The sequence below is a fragment of the Heloderma suspectum genome, chromosome 3 (assembly GCF_057233095.1).
Source record: "Heloderma suspectum isolate Gila_16-S chromosome 3, 16-S_ref, whole genome shotgun sequence".
NCBI classification, from domain to species: domain Eukaryota; kingdom Metazoa; phylum Chordata; class Lepidosauria; order Squamata; family Helodermatidae; genus Heloderma; species Heloderma suspectum.
Window position 1 is genome coordinate 237,092,320 of NC_139460.1, and position 19,034 is coordinate 237,111,353.

Genomic DNA, 19,034 nt, shown 5'->3' on the forward strand with positions numbered 1-19,034 from the left:
ATTGATTTATTAATAAATAATATTTATAAACCACCTTTTGGCCCTAACAGATGGCTTCGAAATGGAAGGCTCCTAGCACTACCAGTCAAAAACATTGTGCAGCTGTTCCATCTTTTCCACCTTAACTGATTTTTTGTGGGAAGAAAAAAGATGGAAGAAGCAGTGGGAAAACATGGGAGAGTTACAAGATGAAGATGATGCTATCTGGATGCCCTATAAAATTCCATGAATGAAGCAGGACAGTTGCATGATAAAGCCTCACCTGGAAGCCCCTAAGGGCTCTCAAGATAGTATGCAAAATACAACATTAAAACAAAATTTAAACAATAAACCACATTAAAACTATTATATTAAAACTAATGGAAGCAGAGTGGAAGTCTTCAGTCTTGTATTAAAACCATTACAAGATGAAAGGAATAAACATGTTTTTACTGCCTGCCTAAAGCTAAGCAAAGATGGGGACAGTCTAACGTCCCTTTGGAGGGAATTACACAGGTAGGGTGTTGCCACAGAAAAGGCCCTGTCCCATGTTCCCACCAACCTAGCCTCTTTTGGTGTTGGAACGTAGAGCAGAGCCTCAGAAGATGATTGTAATCTCTGGGCAAGTTCATATGGGAGGAGGCAGGCCATCAGATAACTTGGTCTCCAGCCATTTAGGGCTTTATAGATAAGCACCAGCACCTTGAATTGGGCCCATAAACAAATAAGAAACCAGTGCAGTTGGTATAAGACCACTGTAATATGATAGGTAAAATACACACTGAAGAGCAATCTGGCTTCTGCATTTTGTAGCGGCTGCAGTTTGTGGACACTCATATATCTCATGTGCATGTAGGGTTCTTCCACTGAGCACAACAAACCCATGGCATAGGCTAGACTGAGAAGTAGTAGCTTTCCCAGGGCTACTCAGCGAACTTCGGTGTGTGAATAGAGATCTGAACTCAGGTGTTCCAGGCCAAAACTAAACAAAACTATGGAGTACACCAAGATGGCAGACATAAATACAGACTCAGAACAATCCCTGCTCACAATGCTCCACTGTCTTGACTGGAAAATTACCATGTTGCGCATGTAGCCATGTGGGGAACCCACTGACGCATATGATTATGTGGTGATGCAATTTTTGCCATGTTCTCAATCAGTTGTAGAAATATGATAACGTTCAACTCACTATGTGACTGGGTGCCTCAGATAAATAACTCTGTGTGTTCAAGGAGCCTGCTTCAAATCAAGACCACTTTTGGCTGAAGTGGCCACCTGACATGCTTAGAGGGATACTCATGTGTTACTCTGTATGGAGCGCATCAAAGTCTCCTACCATATTATTTCTCATAGTTCCCAGATGACACTTGTTTTCCCCTGTTGCTCATATCACTTACTGCTCAGAAAGTGCCTCATTTAGGACCAAACTACACGTTATGCTAATTATGTAGCATATAGCTATGCATGACAATTTTATTTACTCTCATGTAAGCATGTATTGCCCTGATTCAGATCAGAACCATGGCACTCCAGGATGGGAGGGTTAAATCTTCCCTGCACCTCTTTTCCCTCCGAAATTTCACCCCACCCACCCTGCAGGGGAATTAAAAAAGGGGGAAATTCCCCAGTGGAGTCAATGGGGGCTTTTTCTATTTATTTATTTTTAATAGAAAATCTCCCCACCACCACCCCCGTGGCATTTCTGGAGAAAATGGGAGGGTGGAGAAGGTTTAACCCTAGTTTGGCTCTTAGACACTGCTGTTGTGCCTAAATATGAAAGTTCTGAGTTGTTTGCTTCTTAAGCAGGCATGACACGAGTGGCTACTTTTGTAAATGAACCAGACTTCTGCCATTGGCCCATGAAAACTCCGTTCTTCTAAAACAAAATAGTAATATGGAGGAGACTCTTCTGTAAGTAGAATCTGTGAAAGGTAATTAGAAATAGGACTGAATTAAATTGTACTGTATGGTAGCATTCATAAGATCCAACTTACATATCTTCGTTGCTTAAAAATGCCTTAACTTTGTATTGCCACTTAGAACTACAGATAATACTCTCTTTTTTTAGCTTACTTGCTTGGCAACTCTGAATACTGAATCCTTCTCAGTCTGCAATATAAGGAACAACTATTTATTCATTACACTTTCTAAGTTAGCAGCATGGGACTTCTGTTTACTATCTGATTTGTCTGTGTAAGATTGCATGCTGTTCTTAATAATATATGATTGATGGAAGACATTTAGGGAACAAAGCCCAGTCATCATTGAGCTGGCTGGCTCCCTACACACCCGTAGTGTAGAACTGCTGCCTGAGTGCAGAGAGGAAGTGAATAGGTTCCAGAGTCTAGGGAAATAAGACAGTTTGCCTTTTATTTGCCAGATGGCTGTGATCCAGACTTAATGCGATCACAAGGAATGTCCCAGCAGAGGCAGAGTGTGCCCTTTGGCTTCCTGTCTAATGTCTGTGGCGTGATGTCCTTGCTACCTTCCAGATACAGCTGGCATTGAACTGAATGGACCTCAGAATTTTTTATCTCACTCACAGTTAACCAAGTGGCAAACTTCCAGTAGAAGTGCAGAGAATACTTGCAGAAACAAAAACTGAAAGAGTTGCAAGGCATATTAACATCACACGAGCAGCGTGTAGTGAAATACTCGGGTGGCTTTTCAAATGTAGGTGTATCAGTAACAATCAGTAGCAGAACCAGCCTAGGCATTTGGGTTGGTCTTTCCCTTCCTTTTGGGGTATTGAGGCCACCTTCTTCTTAAACCTCCCCTTCATGCTGTCTCTCCCATTGCCTCCCACTTCTCGCTCCCCCTCTGACCCAAAACCTCCCACACTGCAAAATCTACTCTGAGGTTTTCAGAGCTTGGAGATACTGTACCAGGGGTTAGACATCCATGAACATTTTTGGACTGGAAACATTTAACAAAGCTCTGGGGTTCACTTTGTTTGATATATTGATCTTAATACAGCTGTGTATTAAAGGGACATGGGAGTGCACCCTTTATTAAGGGGATAGCAGAAATGACAACAAAGATTCCGCCATTATATGACTCAACTGTATTGCTTAGAAAAATCACACTTGTTGAGCTAATAACATGAAACATGGTCTCCATGATCTTATTGATAAGGTCTACAAATATGTCAAATTTCAAACTGATCCAGTAAAAATTGCCACAGGTACAGCAAGTTAAAGTGCAGAAACTTGACACATGTACCCTTTTTACCCCAATTTGCGGGGAAGGACTAGGAGTCGGACACGACTGAACGACTGAACAACAACAACAACTATTTCTTCCCAATTTTGGTGAAAACTACTGATGTACTTTACTCAGGCTTTTGAGGAAGGTGATCCTTCATTAGTTTGGTGAAGTTCTGAGCAGCGGTTCAAAGTTATTATACTTAGCCTGCCCATTAAAGCCTGTGGTGGCCCAATTTGGGACATTGCACAACATCATTACTTTATGTTACATCATTAACATCTTTAAGGCATCAGCCTTAGCTTCCAATTTCCTGGCTTTGTGGAGCTTGAGCCAACATGTGACATCCTTAACTCTGATCTTAAAGCAGCGGGGGGGGGGGGTCAGAGCCAGTGTGGTGCAGTGGCGAGAGTGTTGGACTGGGAGCTGGGAGATCCAGGTTCTAGTCCCCACTTGGCCATGGAAGCTCACTGGGTGACTTTGGGCCAGTCACAGACTCTCAGCCCAGCCTACCTCACAGGGTTGTTGTTGTGAGGATAAAATGGAGAGGAGGAGGAGAATGTAAGCCGCCTTGGGCTCCTTGCGAGAGGAAAAAAGGCGGGATATAAATGCAATAAATAAATAAATAAATAATTTATCGTTGAATGTTCATAAGAATCACTACTATCAGTACAGTAAGGGCTCCTTCACACCGGGCTTTTATCCTGCAATTGAGATGGCTCCTTCATAGAAGTTTGCGGGCTCTTTACATGACGCTGTGACCCTCCAGGGTGTCTCCTGCATTAAATGTCTCTGGCATTAAATGCCCTTTGTTCTATTTTAAATAGATCATAGATAATGAGCTATCATTATCCATTGAGCACCACTGTGTTCCGCTTGAGTTCCCTCCTTGAAAAGAGTTAAAGCAGGGAGAAGAGGTGCGAGATCAATGAAAGACAATGGAAGACTCAGATATGGGGAGAAGGAGAGGGAGAGGGAAAGGGGAGGGGCGGAAAGGGGGGGAAAGGAAGCGGGGGGGAAAGGGGAGTCAGTTGTGATCTTGCATTTAAAATGGAAGCAGAAAGGCCCTTTTTAAATGCAGGATTTTAGGCTGGTGTAGAGATGCCCCAAGTGTTTGAGAAACACTGTTCGTTGCCCACGGTTATGTTAGCTGCTGTAGCCTGCACTTACCTCTGGTACAGAAAAACTCAGTCCCTTTGTTTTGTTTCTTAGAGCAATTATGATGATGCTGTAGGATTTTGTTAGAAGTGGTATGTTATGGAATGCCATGTCTCCACTGAATTAAAATGTACAATTCTGTGAAAATAGCGATCTTTCTCCTACCTCTCCAACTCTCACCCCACCCCCCCTCAGGTACCCATTTCCGATGATGTTCAGCAGCTGCAGCAAGAAAGACCTGGAAAACAGCTTGGAAAAAGGAGTGGGGATGTGTCTATTCAACCTGCCAGAAGTTAAAGAATCATTTGGTGGCCCAAAGTGTGGGAACGGCTATGTAGAAGAAGGAGAGGAATGTGACTGTGGTGAACCTGAGGTAGGACCATCATCGTTGATTTAAAACAGCGGTGAGCAAATTGTGATCCTCCAGATGTTTTGGCCTACAACTCCCATCAGATAGGGATGTACAAAAGTCACTTCCCTGTACCGAAATTTGATTCGCGGTGGGGGGGAGGCGCTCCGTCCCTCCCCCCAAAATTCTGGCCGGGGGGGAGGTGCCCCGTCCCTCCCGCCGCGAATCCTGGCCAGCCAGGAACGCAAACGGCAGTGGCCGTAGCTGCCACCGTTTGCGTCCCTGCAGTCAGCCGTGATAGGCTATGTAAATGTTTACATAGCCTATCACGGCTGAGTTAAAAACACACACGTGCGTACGCAATTGGCGGCGCCCATAGGCGCCGCCATTTGCATTCCTTATTTTGGTACGTCTAGTCTATGTAAACTACGGCGAAAATAAGGGGAACGCAAATAGCGTAGACACTACGCTATTTGCGTTCCCCTTATTTTCGCTGTAGTCTACATAAATGTTTACATAGATTAGACATGCCAAAATAAGGAACGCAAATGGTGGCGCCCATGGGCGCCGCCATTTGCGTACGCGCGGGTTTGTTTTTTTTTTAACTCAGCTGTGATAGGCTACGTAAACATTTACATAGCCTATCACGGTATTTTTTAAAAATCTAGCCGTGATAGATCTTTACGTAGATCTTTACTAAATCTTTACGTAGCCTATCACGTTTTTGTTTGTTTTTTTACTGGAAATGGCGGCGGCAGCCGGCCAGAAGACCGGCCGCCACAGTGGCTGCCGCCGCCACGCCGCCACCGCAGCCGCCAGGGAGATTCACCCAAGGTAAGTCCCGTCCCGGGGGGGCGGGGGGGTGGCAGACCGTTTTGCCACCGATTTCGGGGGGCCGAATGCGCTGGCATTCAGCCTCCCTGAGATTCGTGGCGAAATTCTCTGACATCCCTACCATCAGCCCTCACCAGCACAGGGAATGGTGAGAGATTATGGGAGTCGTAAACCCAAACATCTTGATAGGTGACAAGTTGCCCACCCCTGCCTTAAAAAGAGACAAAGTTCAATTTAGAACTGTTCTTCAAGTGTCAAAATCACTTAAAAGCAGATCAAGGAAGAGCTGTAGCATTCATGTCCTCCTTTTAAGCTCCTTTGTATCTGGCTGGCCAGAGAAGGCTGGATTAGATGACTCCGCATTTTTTACCTCTTGACATAAACTGCTTTGTGCAGACGTGTCATTAAATGTTATATCTGAGTTCATGTGCTGCCACATTCCTGTAATTAATGGGTAGAAATTTCATGAAGCAGATTTTGGCTAAACATAGAGCAAAACTCCCTAACAGCGAGTTTCTTTATCTCATCTTCTGGGAGTGAAGCTTTCCCCCCAAGGCAACTCATGGATGAGTCAGGGCTAATCTGTTCCTAAACTTGGGGGAATTGGTTTATCAATGACCCCAAACATCTTTTTAAAACATCTAATATATGAACACAAACAGGTCAAAATGCCTGCTAGAATTTTTGAATAATACCATTTCATTCCAAAAGCTAATAAAATGGCTTTTCCATAAAAGCCTCACCTAGAGTTACACACAGTGCAACTTGATGCCTTCAAGGATTAGAGTGGTATTGATGTGGCGATTCTGGTCTAAATTACTTACTAATGTAACATTAACGAAAGCAATGGATTTGCTGGTACCTCACAGATTACAGTAGAAGATTGGGACTAAAATCAATCACACCTGAGCCACAATTTTCCAAGGCATTTAACAAAACAAAGAAAGAAACCACAGTTCAAACTGCATCGTGACAATATTAAGTGGTTTTTACTTTAAAAGGTATCAGTAACATTCAGGAGTGAAAATGAGAAAGATAACTGGGCTAGACTGAATTTGCAAGCTACAGGCACTCTGTTGACTTTAAACAAGCAGATAAGCCCACTTTTCCAATCCTGCTGCTTAGAAGAATTTCTGAGCTGTCAGGAAATTCTTATGACTGGGATCAATTCAATAAACTGTATGGAAAAGCTAGAGCTATTGCAGTGTTCCTCAGTCTATTTTGTATGCAATGCTATGAGAAGACAAATCCATCACCCTCTGCATATATTTTGTTCTGATTATCTGGGGTTGGGGGTGCAGGGAAATCAACAGCGGTCTAAGGGTAACTTGTCAAGTGGTTTCTAAACTGCTAGCAGATCTACATTAAACATAATAAAGTCAGAGGACAGTGAATTTTGTTGAACAGGTTAATCTTGGGCAACCATAGAAAATTAAAAGCGGATATTGGCCTACGTGCCCTCCCTTTCCAAGTGTGTCACTGTTCAGGCCAGGCACAACATACCTCAAGGAACATGTTTCCCCATAAAAGCCTCCCCACCCTTAAGATTTTCAAGGATATCACCTCTTTTTGTGAAATTAAATTGTTAGGAGGACACAACAGGATCTTCTTGGTTGTGGCACCTATAATGAGGAATTCTCTCCCTAACAGTTCCAGAATACCAGCCTGCAGACATTTAGAAAACACGAGATGACTTATTTTTATTCAGACAAATGTTAGGGAGAGCAAGGAATAGTAGAACATTGATAATGATACAGCTTGATATTCTAAATTGAACTTTCAGCCTCCTTTTAAAGCAGGGGTGGACTAGACTGCCTCGGGAGGTGGTGGGTTCTCCTTTGCTGGAGGTGTTCAAGCAGGTGGATGGCCAACTGTCAGAAATGCTCATATTTTTGCTTATGTCTATGCTTTTTGTTTCAACATATTGCCCACTGACAGTTTTCCATATGTAGGTAAAACAGTTCAGTGCTGATATTTTTCTTCCTCTTGCTATTTCAAGAGTCAGGACTATATTCAGTTAGCCATATCTTCTAGTTTAAAGACCCTTTAGAAGGTGATAAACATCATTATGATCAAGCTATTTTTCTTATGTTCCCATAACACTGTTGGTGGTTCCTTATTTGTCAAGTCAGACAGAGTTAACACTTCTGAGTAGCAATTTCATCTGTTGCTATTTAGGTGGGACCTTAGCGGAACAGTTATTCAGGTGCCATTGATTTAACTCACCCCTTCTGACTATTAAGCTCTCAAGTAAATCTAGAATTTTCTGATAGCTCTTACTGGCTCAGTTTACAGACAATAAAGTTCTAACAACCTTCTGTGCATGGGGAAGCATCTTGATTAAACTGAACAACATGAGTCATCATGAATGTATTTGTTAGCAGAAATAAGGCAGATATTTGTGCCAAATCTTTTGTTCATCTCAGGACCACGTTAAGACTATAGATCTGTAACGAAGAGAATTAGCAGCTTAAGCCAGGTCCTCAGGTGGGCAAAATTACTGTCATTCCTTTGAAGTAGTTATACACCAGTGGTAGAATCAAGCTACAGTCAATCTTTATATTGTCGCAATACCATTTTACACACATATAACTTCCATGAAATTGGGTGTGGTTTGTTTTTATTTTTGTTTTCCCTTCATTCCCTTTGATACTGCAAGAAAATGATAGTCTAAATCATGGGTGCACACCCTTTTCAGCCCCAAGGACCACATCAAGTATCTCCTGGAGTGGTGAGGCACATACATGCATGTCCACACATGCACATGCTTGGATGCACATTCACATACAACTCATGAACAACATACAACTCACACACACCACCTACTCACTCAAATCCAGCTGGTGCCCAAGAGCATTTCAGTGGCCTGGCACCTGCCTGGATCAGGTACAACCAACACTCCCAGAAGCCCAAGTTCTCAAACCATCTCCTCTGGATCTCCAGATACTCGACAGTACTGGAAACCAGACTGTGTCCATGATCTAAAATCAAAGATGAAAGGTCATGACGTTCCTTTGTTCCAGTCATTGGGTTAAATGATGTTTTTCATCTCTATCAAATGCTAATCCAGACTATTTTTTACGTTGTCAAACAAATGTGATCATAAATCATCTTCCAGTTCCAGTGAATAGGTCCTTAATAACAGTTTTGCCTGTAAGGTGCCTATTTCCAGACAGTGCCCTGTGCATCTATTTAACCCAGAGATAGGGGAGAATTCCACCACCACCGGAACCTGGCCAGAACCACAGTTTCTAATGGAAGTGGGACCATTTCCAGAACGGGTTGAGGACATGTGGCTTTCCTGTGAATTCTGGATGATCAGGAAATCTAAGGAGGCCTCTTCTGCGAGGAGGAGGAGGAAGAGAAGGTGTGGTTTGCTTCCTCCCCTTCCCTTCCTTGAAGGTCTTGGAGCACATGAGGGTCTTCTTTCAACAGCCTCCTCATGTAATTTCTTCTTTCTAGGGAAATAAGATCAAACACATCCCTGCCTCCAGCACAGCCAAGTGACCGTGTTAGATGCATTTATTTATTACATTTATATCCCACCTTTTTTCCATGGTGGAACTCAAAGCACATGGCATTCCTGGACAGTCTCCCATCCAGGTACTGACCACAGACAGACCTGTTTGCCTTCAGCAAGGTGGTTGCATTGGCTCAGTGGCTTGTGTGCTGGGTGCCTTTGCCCAGGCACAGCTTGTTGTATCGTCCAAACCCAGCAACAGACCATGGGTCATTTGAGGATTATTTCCCCTTCCAACAAGCCATGCCACCCAGGTTCGGATGACAAGACAAGCCATGCCTGGACAGGTAATCAGGCAAATAACACGCAGCACAGACCACAGCTTAAACAAACCACCATGGCTTGTTTAAGCAGTGGTGATCATGCAAACTGGGCCATTGTGTGCCTTCAGGTTATGCTCTAGGACATTTTTCCCCATTTGATAGTCTGAGATGCAACCATGGTAGTTGTGGTGCAGATAGGGATGTCAGAGACATCTGCAACAGTACCAAATGAGTTCAGATGTTCATGAATCTGACCCATGGATTCCACAGCCAGCTTTTCCCCTGGCAGGCAGATTCTGCGGACTTGCAGACTGGTTTTCTAACTTTCCTGAATTTTGAACAGATTTTGTCTTAGTAAAATAGGCAAAATAAAAGAACCAAAAATTTGCATTTCCCACATAGACTAAAGTGGGAAAATGCACATTTTAAAGTGTGAAAATGTGCATTTGCACAAACGCAAATTTGTGCAAATTCGGAAACACAAAAAATCCAATTCTGGTGATGGGCGGACAGTGGAACGAAGGGCACCTGACAATCCATGAAACACAGATGGAACAAATTTTGCACAATCCATACTTCCCTAGGTGCAGGTGAGGTCAGCAGAAGCAGAGAAACAATCCTATGAGACAAAGTTAAAATAAAAAAACAGCACAAACTACCATCACCCTGCATCTCTGACTGTCAGATTCAGGGGGGGGCAGTAAGCACAGCCAGGGGGCTCAGCAAGTCCCCCACCCTAACTGACAGTCTTAGCTGCAGGCAGAAGGGTACTTTGTGCAGTGAATTATGGAAGCCATTGCGGATTCTGTTATCCACTCTAGAGTTTGGGTGGAGCAGAATTAATTTGTTCCACTTTCTGCCAGATCTCAGTGGAGCGGAACAAGTGGTTCTGCTCATCCCTAATCTAAACCAATTACTATTTGCTGTGATCTTTTAGATATTTGCAAAATAAGTTTTCTATTTGTCTTTTATCAAGACTAAAGAGCAGAACCATTCTATTTGGCCAAAGAAGGTGGGGTGGGGGACTCAGTAAGTGAGACAAATAACAAAACAAAATAAATGAAATTATACATGGAGAAATAGGGTTATACATAGGAAACAAGAATATATATGTTGAATTTAGATTGTAAGTTCCTTGGGCACATGCAAAGCATCTTGTAAGTTGATGGTACTATATAAACGTAAGTAATGAACAAGATGAAAATGGAGGATAATAAATAGGCAGCACTTCACATCTAAGGGACATGTGAAGGTTATAGTGGATAACAAACTCAACAATATGATACAGTGGGAAGAAAGGCTAATGTCCTTTCAAGTTGCATTAACAGCAGCATCGTTTCCAGGACTCATGAAACAATAGTACTACCAGCTCAGCTCAGAGATTAGATCTCGTTTAAGTACTATGCCACTTCTGATCAGTACAAGATCAATTGTAAACAATTCTGAGGAGAACTAAAATGATGATGAAGTTCTAGAAGAAAATCACATGAAGACCTAGTTCTCACTGAGAAAACTAGATGTCCAGGAGAAGCCTAACTCTCTTCATAAAATCTAGTTTTCTGTGTGCAGACACTTTTTTCCTTATAAGAGGAGAATCTAGCCATTGATCCTCAAAGAAGCTGAGCCTTAATACAGACAAGACAGAGGTACTGTGGGCAAACAACCACTCTGGATAGAGGAATACATCTGGTGGTAGATGGGGTGGCACTCCCCCCAAAGGAACAAGTGCACCGTTTGAGGGTGCGCCTGCGCTCTGCGCGAACTGCGGAAGCTCAGGTGGCAGCAGTGGCCAGGAGTGCTTTTTACCAGCTTAGTATGCCAACTGCAACCCTAACTGGAGAAGGAGGATCTTGCCTTGGATCTTGGTGGCATCCAGGCTGGATTACTGTATGTGCTCTACATGGGGCTGCCGTTAGAGACAGTTCAGTTGTGAACCGCCCAGAGAGCTTCACCTATTGGGCAGTAGAGAAATGTAATAACTCAATAAATAATAAAACTTCAGCTGGTAAAGTATGTAGCTGGCCAGATATTAGCAGGGGTTGGGCAGTCTGCTCATATGACACCGATACCGCTGCATTGGTTGTCAGTGCGTTCCTGGGCCAAATTTGAAATGCTGCTTTTAACCTTTAAAGCCCTAAATGTTTTGGGACTGAGTTACTTTAAGGGCCGCCTTCTCCCATACCAGCCTGCCTGCACTCTGAGGTTATCAATAGATACCCTTCTCACTTGCCTGCAGCCAAGGGCAGTTAGGCTGGTGAGTACAAGGGAGAGGGCCATTTCAGTGGTAGCCCCACGTCTCTGTAATCAGCTTCCATCAGAGATTCGTCAGGCTCCTTCTTTGCAGGTCTTTCGGAAGGCTCTGAAGGCTCACTTGTTTTTGCTGGCCTTCTCATAACCGGTGGGCTACAGTTTTTATCAGTGTTATCTGTTTTCATAATATTTTATAGTAGTTTATTTAATATTTATTTATTGCAATTTTTGTATTGTTTTTATCTTCTACACCTCCTCGAGAGGGTTCTACCCTTAAAGGCAGCTTTAAAACGTTAAATAAATAAATAATGCCCCACCTGCAGTTTAAAGTGGTACAGCCCAAACATAGGCTTAGAATTTGTCCAAAGAAAATTGCAAGTAACATGGTGTGCTTTGCTCAGATAAAAGAAGATTAAGAGGGATATGATAGTCATTCTAACTTCTGAAATATTTAACGGGATCTCAGAAAAAAAAGGGAGAACAATTCTTCAGTGGGTAGAGAACACAGAACAAGAAATGATGCTCTAAATTGGTGCCCTCCAGATATTTTGGACTACAATTCCCAGGATTCTTGAACACTAGCCATGCTGATTGGGGTTGATGGAAGTTGAAGTTCACAACATCTGGAGGCCACCAGGCTGGAAAATGCTTTTTTAAAATGATGTCAGGATAGACTTAGGTTAAGCAGCAGCAAAGAAAAATGCTACCCTTATAAAAGCAGTTACAGGTAGAATCTCAGGGCTAGAGAAAGGTGGCAGAAACATTGCCACAGTTCATGGGCCAAATCTGGGGTGTTGCTCTTGTGCAATTCTCTGGGAGGTTCCCAATATGGAAAGTGTGCTTGATCGTGGTGTTCTTGTGAAATTCCCTGGATATCCACTAGAGTGGTTACATCCATTTCCTCAACTATAAAGGTATTTTCAATATTGGATATACGCTCAAAATGAGGAGGAAGAATACTATCTAAAGTGTATAAGATTTCAGGAGATTTAAAAAAGAGTCAAGGACAGTTCTGAAAAAAATAAAAACTATGGGGCCCTAGAATATACTTTAGCACAGATCCTGTGTATTTTTTCATGTGGATTCAACATTTCTTGCTTGATGTAGCTCTCACATTTTATCGCCCACTTCTTTTAGGAATGTACAAACCAATGCTGTAATGCCACTACCTGCACTTTAAGACCAGGAGCAGTGTGTGCCCACGGACTTTGCTGTGAAGACTGCCAGGTGAATTGAAATGTTTTCTCATTTGTGTGGGCTGGGCAGGACTCTATCATAATCTTAACGCCCGTTCAAACATCCAGAGTCTGTAACTCAGGGGTGCAGAATCTCTTTCAGCCTGAAAGCCAAATTCCATTTTGGACAAGCTCTCGGGGGCCATATTCCAGTGGTGAGTGGGGCTAAAGGCAAAAGGGGCAGGGCCAACATAAAGCCTGAGGAGAGGCATTTCAACTTTCAGACTGTGGGGAAAACTGCACAAAAGATGTGAAACCAGCAAACAGACTGTGGTTGAGGGAAAGGGGATGTGGCCTTCTGGGGAACCCTAGAGAGCTGGACTGGGACCCCCAGAGGGCCAAATTTGGCCCCTGGGCCTGGGGTTCTGCACCCTTGCTATAACTGTACCAAAGAAAAGTTATCCAATACACCGTTATTATACTGCAGTGATAACTATTGGTGCCCATTGTCACGCGCACCAATAGTTATCACTGCAGTATGATAACGGTACAAGTGCTATGTGTAGATTCAGCCAATGTGTATTTTTATTTTATGCATATATTGATAGTATGAAAAGAAGGAGCCTTAAAAGTTTGTGCCCACTTAAATAATTTCACCACTGCAGAGTCCTCTGAGGCTCCCGTTGTGTGCTTGTGTGTGTGCAGAGTGTCACAGCCTTGGACCTGCAACTTAGTGAGGAATGAAGGAGGCCTTTTGGAAATATGCCGTAAACAACTGTGCAGTATATCAAAGCGATCCATACAGAGTGCTTTATACTGTGCTTAATGACTACTTGGTGCAGAGTCTTAGGCAGAGGAGGGAAAGCATTAGTCCGTAGCATAAATTTCACTGTGCAGTACCTTTTATTGATTGGAATTACAGCCACGTCTTTCTCCCTGCAGCTGAAGCCAGCAGGGATCTTATGCAGGCACTCCAGTAATTCCTGTGACCTTCCTGAATTCTGCACTGGAGGCAGCCCTCACTGCCCAGCCAACGTGTACTTACATGACGGGCACCCCTGCTACAGGGTGGATGGCTACTGCTATAACGGCATGTGCCAGACCCATGAACAGCAATGCATCACACTCTGGGGGCCAGGTGAGCTGCAATTCCGGATTGCTGTTTCTTTCTCTAGGTATTTATCCACAAGAACAGAGCACTTGTGATGTTTGGAGGCGACAGAGACTTTGAGATAGCATGTGACCTAGGGGCATTCATTCAGCATTTCCTACCTCTCATGTTTTAAATAAATCTTTCTTGCTGCACTTGGTCCCCACACTCAGCCCCTTTTCTCCGATAGGTGGTCAGGTGAACCTGTAATGCACTGCTACAGTTTTCCGGACTGCCAGGAAGGGTGCATCCCTGTTGATGCAAGCATATTTGTCAGGGATGGGCTGGAAGAATGGAGAGAAGACATGGAGAGAATATCTTCTGCCTATTAACTGCCTTGCTTGTTTGGCCTAAAGACCTGTGGACATGAATCATTTTATTATCCCAGTTCAGCTGCTAGCTAGCCTCAGGCTTTCAGAAATATCAGCTGCCGCTCAGCAGGGCCGGCGTCAAGGGTAGGCATGGTTGGATACCTGTGTAAGTGCACACCCCAGCAGGGTCCGGCTGCCAAGAACTCCCTGGAGTTGCTCCTCCTCTTGACCATTGCAAGCTGCTTGTTCATCAGCCTTTTGCTCTGGCCCAGGCAATGGTGGGGTGAGAAGGAGGAGCAGGAGATGCCACTGCCTGCTTGCTCACAGGCTGTCTGCCTAGCAAGCAAGCCAGCAACAGCAATGATGAGAGAGAGAGGGAGGAAGAGCGAGAGCAGCTGGTGACAATGACAGCGAGAAGGAAGACTCACTGAGGGAGGGGGCCCATGGAGGGTGTCTGGGGCCGGCACTGCAGATCGGTGCTTAGTGCATGTCATCAGTACTAACTCTATCAAAATGAGTAGGGACTGTGCTGCTGGATCAAGGCTAGTTTCATAGCCATACTTCACAATTCAGAATGCTGCATTTGCGTAAACAGCCCTCGAAAACCTGCAGCCTTACAGGCTCCTTCCAAACAAAGGGTTACCACCATTAGCCTTCTTTGAAACCATGTCTGGTGGGCACATTTGAACACTTTCAGGAATAGTGATTGACTTGCCTCAGTTTACTTAACTGTAAAATGCAAATGCTTGCCTCCCTCTCAGAAGTAACTACTGTAATGTTTGCTTAAGCACTTAGAGATTTCTGGGACCAAAGCCACTAAGTGCATAGCATTAACTATGCAAACATAATTCATAGTGGCTGCTGAATTAGGAAGGAATTGTGCCACAGATCGTATTGTCATCACTGCTTTGTACTGACTTGGACAGTTATCTGGTTTCAGCTGACACTGTATCCTAATCAAAGATGGAGGACACGGTATTGGAAAACTGCACATCCACTTACTCAGAGCTTAATTTGATGTTGTACTTCTGTGATGACACTTCACCCACTGCACTCTTAACATTTCATTACTAAGCTCTGTTGCTTGTTCCACTCTCAGTCCTTCAGCGATTCTTCTTCCCCTCCCCATCATGGTCCACACTTGAACTCTCATTAAGGGCAGTCCAGTGGAGAGTGTACTGCCATAATGGGGCCTTTAGGCTGCAACCCTATAACCACTAGGAAAGGAAAGGTTCCTCCTGTGCAAGCACCGAGTCATTGCTGACCCCTAGAGGGACGCCACTTGCACTGGCGTTTTCATGGCAGACTGTAGCGGGGTGGTTTGCCATTGCCTTCCCCAGTCGTGACTACCTTTCCCCCAGCAAGCTGGGTGCTCATTTTACCAACCTCAGAAGGATGGAGGGCTGAGGGAGTAAACTCCATTAAACGCAGTGGGACTTCTGATTAGACATGAATAGGATTGAGCTGTTAGGCTACAAAAGAGTGAATGACAGACAGATCCAAAAAGGACATCAGCTGATGAATTATGGCAGTAGATAAAAGCACTTCAGGCCTCAATTTTGACCTGGAGCAGATATATTTCCAACAGAAGTTGACTTGAAAGGCTTTAGGAATCTAGTAATTTTTTTTTAGACAACTCTTCCATTGACCCCTTTCACTGTGTAATTTGTCCTCTTAATCTTGTAAGGGTTATCAATTAAAATACAGTTCTAAATTAAAAGGTTATTAATACTTGTAGATGTTTTAGTTTTATTATGGATTTTTACTTTATTTTGCTAGCTGTAAGCTACTTTGGGCCTTATAAAGGAAAAGCGGTTATACATTTTATAAATGAATGTTTTAAAATCTGCCACATCTACCAAAATACTGGTAAAAAGCTCAGAATGCTGTTCTTGGATCTGTTGAAAAATAGCTGATGACATCCCCCTCAAAACCCATGGAGGAACTCTCCCTGCAGCTTCATGAAAGGGTTAAATAAAAATGGAGAAAGAAAGCCCTGCAGGAAAGCCTCTATGAAGCACCTGAAAAGCCACCCATTTGTTCTTTTTACAACCATTTAAGGAGATATGAATGGAATTTTGTGATCCCAAAATTCCCTCTAGAGCCTGTAATTGCTTTAACTATTTAGAATGGTCCCAACCACTGAGAGCACGCATAGGGTAGCAGGGTATTACTTGCCCTACTTGCCCTCTTACACACCCCTTCACCCTTCCCTCCCATTCAGGGCATTGCTGGGCTCCTGCAGAGAGCCCACATGCCATCAGGGCTCTGCTGACAAGAGTTTCCTGAACCAACTCATCCTCTTCACCATTATAACCTGCTTCTTCACTTGCCTCTCGCTCTGGCCCAGACTACAGTGGTGGTGGTAAGGAGGAACAGTAGATGCTCACTGGCTCTCTGCCTGTCAATCAAGCAAGTGGTACCAGTGATGAGAAAGAGTATGAGGAGCAATAGCAGCTGGCAACGACAATAGAGATGAGAAGATGGTCTCACTGAGGGAGGGGCCCATTGAGGGTGCCTTGCCCAAGGGCCCTCAAAAACCTGGGGGGTGTTTCCACCAGTAATTTACTCTGAGCCGGCTGCATGTTGAGGTCATTAGGGATACATGACGTTGTGGCCATATCCAGCAGCCACCCCAGTGCTTATCAGGGAAAAATTGGATTTCCTGAGACTGCTTAAAGTCTGATTCTTTTCCTTAAGTTGGGTTCCCCTCGGTATAGTTGCTGTGTGCCCCAACCCGCGCATTTACCTCGGGTGTGCTAGCCCTGCCCAGGGGTGTGCCTTTCACCATGACCCCAGTCAAGGGGTGTTTCCTGTGTGTTTCCCGTCCCTGCACAAACCCGTTAGTGTCTACACAGAAGTAACTCCCATTGTGTTCAATGAGGCTTGCCCTCTGAATGCCCACATCAGACCTTACAGAGTTCCTCTTCAATTGACATGGCACAATTTAAAGCCCAATTCCCTAAATGTAGTAAAGCGCAATTTCAAGGCTCCAATTCTCCTTTGTTTGGTTTATTGCCTTAGGAAGTAACTACTTCAACCCTTTGTTATAGAGATCCTGTGGGTTAAAATGGGGCTGGCTTCCCATCTTTGTGTTCTCCCCCCTTTCCCAGCACAAGCATATGTGTGTCTACTCGGAAGTAACTCCCATTTTGCTCAATGAGGCTTGCTCCTGAAATGCAGGTGCATCTGGACTTTCAGGGGAAAAGAGAAAGGGGGGAGGGGGAAGCCTCTCCTATTGGTTGAGCAGCCCCTGCCAGTCAGATGACGTTCACTCCAACCTTCAACCCCACCAGGAAGTATCTTCTGTGAAGCGATTTTTACTGCTGCAGAGAATCTGCTGGTCCTGTATGGACCAAAGCTCAGCAAAGCTGATTCCATTTAAAAAATCCGGTACTCCTCCATTCGCTTCTCCTTCCGTTGTAGTGGAAACATGGCCCTGGAGGTGGCACCACTCCCATTGGTCAACCTCCAAATGAAGATCTTTCAGAAGGGCTACTAAAACAGTCCCATTCCTAAAGCTTAGGAGGAAACCAGACTGAGAAGGATAGAGAAAATTTATATTATCCCCCAATATTATCCACACACACACACAATGATCGTGTGTGTGTGTGTGTGTTTTAAAGTGTTAATAGCAGCTGCAGGGGGGCCCAGCTAAGATCAGGGGCATGGCATTTTGGGATGGGAGAGGTTAAATATACCCCACTGTTTCTGTTTTCCTGAATCATGTGAACCCTAAAGCTGCTATTTGCCCTGCACGACAAACATACAGCTGTCCTTAGATATGTAGTGTACCTGTCTCTTTTAGGCCTCCGGCAAAATAGAAGCTTCAAGAAGGGGGTGTTTTCAATTTGGAAAATGACAGAGGGTTTTTTTTTTTAAAGCTCCTTACATAGTGCTACAGTGCTGACTTGAATTGGGGGCCTTGTGGCTGCAATGAAAAAAGGCTTTTTAAATGCTACTTTTAACATCTGAAAGATCTTACGTCTTGTCCAGTTTGGCCCTCAGCTATTGTGCCCAAGTATAGGAGGTAGGATTCTGTGTGCTCTAGCAGGTAGGTTCCAATATTCATGGGGAGGCAGTAAAGTTCTTCACTGTGCACTGGTGACTTAGCGAGTGGGGGATTGCAGTTTCAGTTTGTGGCCCCAGAGTTTGAAGGCACATCACCTCCCACACACCCAAAAAGCAGCAACAGCTAAGAGTAGAACACATACATTTCTAGGAATCTCAGTGGTGTATGGCCAGTTCTAAATCAAGCTGTGTAGAATGTGAATCGGGAGACATTTTTCTCCCCCTCTTATAATACTAGAACCCGGGGCCATCCCATGAAGCTGATTGGTGAGAGATTCAGGACAGATAAAAGGAAGGACTTCTTCACACAGCGCATAGTTAAACGATGGAATTCGCTACCACAAGACACAGTGATGGCCACCAATTTGGATGGCTTTAAAAGGGGGTTTGACAAATTCTTGGAGGAGAAGGCTATCAATGGCTACTAGTCCTGATGCCTCTATGCTACCTCCAGTATCAGAGGCAGAACGCCTAAGTACACCAGTTGCTGGTGAACATGGGCGGCAGGGTGTTGTTGCACTCATGTTCCCATGGGAAGCTGGTTGGCCACTGTGTGAACAGAATGCTGGACTAGATGGACCCTTGGTCTGATCCAGCATGGCTGCTCTTATGTTCTAATTTCTCACAGGGGGAAAATACCATGAGAAATATACCATATTCTAACAGGATATCATACAAGGCAGGGAATAAAGATGCTGGTGTTATAAAGAACTGCGTATTACTGAAACATTATTTAGCAAACTCCTCTTCAGGACAGGGCTAGGCTA

At 44.1% G+C, this 19,034-nt stretch overlaps 1 protein-coding gene across 1 annotated transcript in view; it reads left to right on the forward strand.

Annotated features, from left to right (window-relative positions):
* The window catches only part of ADAM12 (ADAM metallopeptidase domain 12), a 359,777-nt gene that overhangs the window by 292,367 nt on the left and 48,376 nt on the right, over positions 1–19,034 (forward strand). The window contains exons 12-14 of the mRNA XM_084841456.1: positions 4,540–4,717; positions 12,698–12,787; positions 13,678–13,873. Coding sequence (XP_084697582.1) covers positions 4,540–4,717; positions 12,698–12,787; positions 13,678–13,873 — 464 coding nt within the window. The remainder of the gene's footprint in view (positions 1–4,539; positions 4,718–12,697; positions 12,788–13,677; positions 13,874–19,034) is intronic.